Source organism: Hordeum vulgare, chromosome 6H (genome assembly GCF_904849725.1).
Source record: "Hordeum vulgare subsp. vulgare chromosome 6H, MorexV3_pseudomolecules_assembly, whole genome shotgun sequence".
Taxonomy (NCBI): Eukaryota; Viridiplantae; Streptophyta; class Magnoliopsida; order Poales; family Poaceae; genus Hordeum; species Hordeum vulgare.
In genome coordinates, this window is record NC_058523.1 from 514,404,146 (window position 1) to 514,411,725 (window position 7,580).

The 7,580-nt window shown below is 44.1% G+C and overlaps 1 protein-coding gene across 1 annotated transcript; it reads left to right on the top strand.

Moving 5' to 3' along the window:
- The first annotated feature begins 253 nt into the window (after positions 1 to 253).
- LOC123405710 lies at positions 254 to 1,185 on the top strand. Its single transcript, XM_045099296.1, has one exon. The coding sequence runs from the start codon at positions 254 to 256 to the stop codon at positions 761 to 763; it is 510 nt and encodes a 169-aa protein (XP_044955231.1). The 3' UTR covers positions 764 to 1,185.
- The last annotated feature ends 6,395 nt before the right edge of the window (positions 1,186 to 7,580 follow it).

Below are 7,580 nucleotides of genomic sequence, written 5' to 3' on the forward strand. Positions count from 1 at the left end.
CCCGGCCCTCCCGCCAGCCAGGACCCAGCCAAGCTCCGTACGTACACCATGGCCAGCCAGCCAGCCCATTTCCGTCCCCATCGCCACGCAACATCCACGAAGCTCACCGCGCGCAGCCCAACGGCACCTGACCCGACGGGACTAATATATACATATATATATATGCCCACACAAACAACAACGACACCTACTCCCCTACCTGAAGAACTCGCTGACCGGGCGTGACACCCTGTGATCGATCCTACTGGCGCACATGGTGATGGGCAAGAAGCCGGGCAAGGCTGACGGCGCGGCGTGCCGGCGGCACTGGCGGCAGGGGGCTGCGGGGGTGTGCCCGCTCTGCCTGCGGGAGCGCCTGTCCCGCCTCTCGCCCTCGGCGACGCTGCCGACCGTCGTCGCGCGCGGGGAGGCGGCTTCTCATTCCTCCTCCTGCTGCTCGGACTCGGACTCGGACTCGGAGGCGTCGTCCACCGGCGCGTCGTCGGGGTCCGCGAGCCCCGGGTTCCACCGGGAGATCAAGCACGCCGCGAGGCCGTCGCTGCTGATGCGGCGCGAGCGGGTGGTGGCCGTGGACGGCGACGAGGTGGTGCTGGTGATGAGAAGGAGGAGGGAGAGGCCGGCGACCAGCTTCTGGGCGAAGCTGCTGCGCGCGGCGACGGGGGGAAAGAAGGCCGGCGACGGATGCTCGCTGGCGCACTCCAGGACGATCGAGGCCGCCGCCGATGGGAGCAGCGCCGCTGCCACGAAGTGGGTCGTATTCTAGCTAGTTCTGTCTTTCTGTCTGCGACCATTTTTCCGGTTCAATCCGTTGTCATCAGAGATCAAGGGTTAGAGGGTGTTTGGATCATTAAAGACTAGAGACTAGTAGTAGTCATCTTTAGTCAGTAAACTTTCAAACACCCCTGACTAATGGGTGACTAAAACTAGTTTAGTCCCTAGTCACCCCACCCCCAATTTTTACTGACTAAAGTCTCTTCTCTAATTAATTGGCGGACCCAAGAGAGAATAATTTAATACTGAGACATTTAATGCTGACTAGTAGTAGTCACCTTTCAAACAGGGCCTGACTACAAACTTCTAGTCTGACTACTACTAGTCACATGACTAGAGAGTATCCAAACACCCTCTTAATTAGATCCATGGTCTGTACATATTTCAAGGAAATAACATGACTTCATTGACGCGTGTTAGTTCTTGCTTGGTAGTGTACTACTATTTGCCAAAGTTTTGCATGATCCGGCTATACGACTACACAAATTCCAGAGACGCTCGGTCATTTGCATGTGGCTTCTTTCTCGCTCTGTCTTGTGGAAAGAAAGACTCCACCAGCACAGAAAAACACGGGATTGGTTTTCATATAGTACATTCGAAAAAGTTCATGAATTGGAAAAAAATATTCGTGAATTTAAAGGTGTTCACGATTTTCTTTTAAGTTTGCGGATTAAAAAATGTTCATGCATTTGAAAAAAAAATGTTCATGAGTTCAAAAAATCTTTGCGAATTTAAAAATATTCTCAAATTTAAAAGTGATCATGATTTCTTTTAAACATGCAAATTAAAAAAAAAATACAAACTCTCCTGGCAGCTGTCCTATCATTTGCCAACTTGTTTTTTTTTTTGTCCAGAGTACGCAATTACGTACCATATATATATAAAAAAAATAGTTACAAGACACCATTAGTAAATGCGAACATCGATAACGGAACACCTACACCCACGCTAAAATCCTCGCTAGACTACTCTCTCACAGAACCCGATTCCAACAAGCTTTCATAATAGTACAGGGGTATAGAGGTGCATGTGAACTTGATGTACTCTTTCCCGTGTAAATAGAATGCGAGTATTATGAGGAAATACGATAGTACACTAGCCATGTGTATGCATGTTAAAGGTGACAACAATACAGGTGTTTCATCTTGAAGTTAATGGCGGGTTTAAAGAAATTTGTCATACATGGTGATGTAAATATCTACATCGAATATTTTTTTTTCTCGCTATGTATTGTATTATATTTTAGAGGTGCTTTTATATTTAGTTGTGGTATCAATTAAATTTGTATCCTAACACTTAGTAAATTGATGTATGGTCAAGCCCTTGGTTGCCCAATCTTTCACATCTTAGAGGGTTAAGGGGAACACTCTAGGATCAAAGGGAACAAACACTCAAAGACAAGATTCGATCACACATGCTCTCTTTCCACAAATCCACACACCATCCATAAACTTCCCACTTCCACAAAGGGAGGCGAGGTCTTGATAGTAGTCTTCTCCAAATCCACTAGGGTTGATGAAGGTCGTGGTGATTCACTTGGGAAATCCTATTACTTGAAGGAGGCCTTGAAGATGCAAGTGGAATCCTTTTCCACTAGGAATGTTTTGTTCCTCGAAGAGGAGATACAAGGAACAGATAAAAGAGAGCAGTTGCAATAGTTTGAATTGGAAGAATTTCTTTAGTCGCTCTTGTCATTGCTCTCTGCGCCTTCGTCCTGGTCTTCGTTGTGCCTAATGTCCTTTATGCCTTCACACCTAACCATGCATAGTATTCTGGTTTGAGGTAGTAGTCATGTCTCGTTCAAATGCATACGGAGTTCGAAGAGGACTCAATTCACCTCGATTTTGATGACATGTGTGTGTGCTCTAGCCATCGGCCTCTTGACACTTGAGATGTTGGTGTAGAGTCCATAATTGTGTTCATGGGATGCTCCACGCCATCAAAGGATGTTGATATCACGTTTTGTGCAATCCTAGACTTGTCATACTCATTTTCCTCATCAACACAGACGGGTGCCTAACAGTAATGAGCGATGGTAACATCGACACACAATCGACATGCATGGATACTACTTTCAGAGATAGTCCTCGATTGATATGAAGGGAGAAAAACGAGCAAGCAAGGGGTCAAATACGCTCCAAAACTATGCAATGCACGTTTTTCTTTTAAGAAAATCTCAAAAGAGCGCCAATGGGCAAGCGCAATGTGGACATGGGCAGCACATAGGAAAATAGTGCTCCTCGGCGACACGGCCTCCCAGGAGGCTTGGACAGTTGGACACTGGGACATGGCGAGAACGATCACGTCGGCGTGAGTGACTCGATGCAATCAAGCTGTAGACGCGGTGCCGAACTGGTCGACAATTGCGCCGCCACAGCGGCACCGACGCAGCAGCGTCACCGTGTAGCGTCAGTATTTAAACACGGACCACCAACTCAGTACAAGTATTATGTTCGCTTCTTTACCCCGTATAAAACGCATCCAATTTAACCAGATGAGGTGTAAAAAGTTTCACGACGCCACAGGTTCGTGCGTGGCACAAGCAAAGCAAAGCACGAACGAGCTTTGATCTCTCGGGCGCTCGAGTGTCCGTGCATGTAACCTGGACCCCGGCGGCGCAGCTTTCGCGCTTCTTTTCGGGCGCCCGGCACAACGGCAAAAGTTGGAAACCAAGGAAACCCCCAAAAGGGTCCCTTCCGATGAAGGAACCAGGGAAGCTGTCAAATCGTGCGTGCCTAGCTGACAGAGACCAATTCCGCAGAGAAAACATCATGTGACTTGATCAGCACGCAAGAATAAACTTTTTCGCCGCTCGATGTGTCCGAAGCCCTCTAATTGGAATTGTCAGCATCGACGTTGGTTGATGAGTGAACGATAGGATTGTGTCGCTAACCTTTTGTGCTGCTTCGTTTCTATCGTTTCATCCAAAGGGCGGATAACGATAGTGTGCTATCCTATCTGTCTTAAAACAAATATCTTAAATTTAATACTTCCTCAATTTTTATACTCCCTCCGTTTCGAAGTATACAAGGTCATAAATTTATATTATACTTCCTCCGTTTCGGTGTATAAGTCATCTTAAGTTGTGCACCATGATCAAGATGGAGAGAAAAACGAAAAAAAATCAATGCCTATTTAATACTATAGCATGCAAAGAATTGACCATTGCATGTCATGCTAGTCAGGCTCAAGTCATTAAAAATACATGTCTCACGTATCTTATTGGTTGATTCCTTTATTCATGTCAAAAAAGCAGAAATAAGGTAAAAGTTAATGCACCGTGCCTAAGTGTTTTCGGATTATTTGACATCGTAAGATGACTTATACACCGGAACGGAGGGAGTAGGTATCAAGACAAATGTTAATGCTTTGTAAGTCAATGTTGAAAGACAACTTGTCTCCTCGTTTGCCGTGTAAATTAATTATCTTTCATGCATATCAAGCCAATGATCTCACTCATGCATGCATGTAAAAAATAATTAATGTCGCCCTTGTTATTATTACGAAGCAAATATAATTAATATTATAAAAATTAGTGTTACTGGCTTTGTATTTGTTATGCAAATTGCAATTTTGATAGTGCCCTTATATATAAAAATGAAGGAAGTACATATTTGCATTAAAAATTAGAAAAATACTTCAATTTAGGCGACTGATTTTACTGGATGTGTCCGCCACGCGCTAAGCCGTCGGATCATCTAATAACGATTTTTGTTGGACACGCGCTGGTTCCTTCATTTCTCTTGCATAAATGTCTTCATCTGAAAGTTTGTACGTGGGTGGTCCTCTATGGCCTATAGTCTAGTCCATTTGTTTGTTGACCGAACCATATTCAACTACTAGTTACCTTTGCATGCCTTTTTAAACCTTTAAATCCCTATAAATTGCAGAAAACGCTGTAAATAGCCGATCAAAAACAGCGTCACGATCCACAACACGATCTTTATTGTAAAAAATATTCTATAATAAAATCTGTTGCGAAAAAATTGTACAAGTATTTCCGTAACACGATCTTTGTTGCAGAAAATATTTTATAACAAACTCTGTTATAAAAAAATCTACAGGTGTTTCCGCAACACAATCTTTATTGCAGAAAAATACTCTATAACAAACTTTATTACAAAAAAGTATACAGGTGTATCCAAAACATGATATTTGTTGCAGAAAATATTTTATAAAAACGTTGTCACAAAAAAAATCTATATGTGTTTTCGCAACATGATCTCTGTTGCAAAAAAATCTGCAACATACTCTATGTTGCGAAAACTAAGATGCCCATCAACCACTTGATGACAACACATTTGACGGCTAGCGACCCGACCGATTTTTTAAAAAGATCGGTCGACGGACGCATAGCAGCGTCCTTAAAGTTAATACAAAATTAAGACATTTATTTTAAAATAAATGAAGTACTATATTGATACTATTGATATTCTAGGCGCCAGCTGAGGCAAAGAGGTCTAGATCGAGGGGGTGATGTGGATGTGTTGAAGAGTTGCTGTGAGACGATGAAATAGATGTGTCATGTGTGCTCGAGTGATGACCTCCGCCACATGGTGCACGACATGTGTGTTGGTGAAGCCGATGACGGCCAGAGGGATCGAGTGCGGAGAGATTCATCGACGGTCTGGCCATGCCGAATCATCGGAGAAGAGGGCGTCGGTGCATGGTTCTAAATGACAGCGAGCCCGACATCAGATCTTAGCCAATCATTAAGTGTCATATGTGACTTTTTTTAGTTTGTCTTTAGGAAGTCTTCTTGTTTGGTGTGAAGCACTGCTGGAAGAGTGTTCACATAATGCAAGCTTTTAAGAATAATGTTCTTCCTGCCCTATCCCGTTTCGTTGGTGCGTTTTTTGCTGGTAGAAAGAGTGTGTAGATGTGTTTCCGACGAATCATTTGGAATCTTATCGGTTCAGGTTTGTGATGAATCTGTCTGGGCTCGGCCGGCTTTTGGGGTCTTCACGATCTTTGGAGTTTCTACATGCTCTTATCTAGGGGGTTTTTCGAGGAGGTGATTTGCTTCAGATATGGTTGCCACCAACGTCTACTGAGCTCCATTTAGCGACTTGCCAACCGCGGTTTCTACGAGCTTCTGGCTTTTAGAAAGTTTGCTCCGTGATGGCGAAGGCCCGATTGTGACATCGAGCTATGCTCAAGGCGCACCGTTGATGGACGCATGTGGAAGAAATCTTCAGCACCTCTAAAGCCTTGCTTGGAATGGGTGTAAGTGTTACACCTGTATTTATTTTACGGATGTAAATTACCGGCCACCTCTTGTTTTCTGCTTAGAATGAAAACGATGGGAGAAGGATTGTATCCTAAACCGGCCACAAACGAGCTGAAACGCTGATCCAAACGCGGTCTAAGATTTTAAATATATTTTTAGTCTCCTATGCGGGTGTGTTTGTAAGGACATGTATACCTGATACTTCCTCTATTTCATAATGTAGTGCGTATAGATTTTCTAGAAAGTCAAACTAAGCAAGCATTGATTAAATTTACTGAGAAATCTATTTATATATACAGTTCCAATCATATACGCCATGAAAATATAACTGATCATGTTGCCAATAATATGCATTAAGTATTTCAAACATAGATATTTTTTTCCAAAATATGATCAAAGTTTGTCGGATCCACGCGTGTTGATCGTCTAGGCATTAGTAGCTTAGGTTTTTTGGTTGTTCATTGTCTTGGTTTTGGTGCTGTTGATGACGGCTTTGAATAAAGGAACTTCAGATCCTTTTCCAATGAGGGGATCTTGAATTTGTTTGGGGATAGATTTTGAAATCGGTCGGTTCAAGATGGTTTGGCAAACTTGTGTCATCAGGCTTCGACATTGTGATGCCGTTTCTAACACTGATACGGAGCTTGGGAGGTAGTCCAAAAGCGAATGTAGATTGTGGTCTAGATCCGCGACATATGGAAGATGGTCGATTGTGTGATCGGTTCGTGGTCCATGGTAGGATGGTTTAGTTTCCTCCTCCGACGTCTTAGTCATGCAGGGAAGTCACATAAGGAGTTTGACGTCGTGTCCGAGGTATTGTGCCGGTCTGATTCGTTCAGTGACAATGGTTTTGCCTTCCGTAAGCCACATCTTGAAGATTCGTGAAGTTGCATATTGTGTCGAAGCCACGTCGAGCTCACGTGAGAAGGTGATCAATCATCATCAAGCTTAAGTAATTCTACGATTTTAATTATGTTTTTTGTACGGATGTTCCTTTGTGTACAGTTTTTCGGGTGTCTGTGTGACTTATAGTATGATCTGTAAGATTTATAAAGGAGACACATATTACAAAAGAAATAGTTTGATACATTTTCCAAAAGAAAAAATTGTAGTGTATTACTCACACTGTCTTATAATATAAGATCTTTTTGACACCTTTATCTAAATATATTTTATATTAGAAAGCTGCTACAAATCAATCGACTGATTTTCTCACAAAATCAGTCGGGTCCTAGGCCGTTAGATCAGACGCTCGTGAACAGTTTGATTGGTCAACGCAGCAAGCTGAAAACGCAGCAGCCGCACCCTTTATCGGAGGATCGTCCGTTGCACTGCAGCTCCGTCGCCTGCCGGTGTGTTGCATTGTAGCTCCACCGGCCGGCACGCAGCGCCATGCCTGTTGAACTGGAGGTCTGTCGTCACTGGCGTGTTTTGTTGCACCCCCGACGGCCAGCATGCAACGCCACGCCTGTTGCGCCGCAGCTCCGTCATCGGCGGGCAGCACCATGCCGTTGCACCGCAGCTCCCCCCGCCCAAGGTCGAGTTGCACTGCAGTCTCGGCGGCGCTCTAATGCAGCCC

Excerpts from the sequence above, each read along its gene's own strand:
- LOC123405710 (XM_045099296.1), top strand. The coding sequence starts at position 254 with ATGGTGATGGGCAAGAAGCCGGGCAAGGCTGACGGCGCGGCGTGCCGG.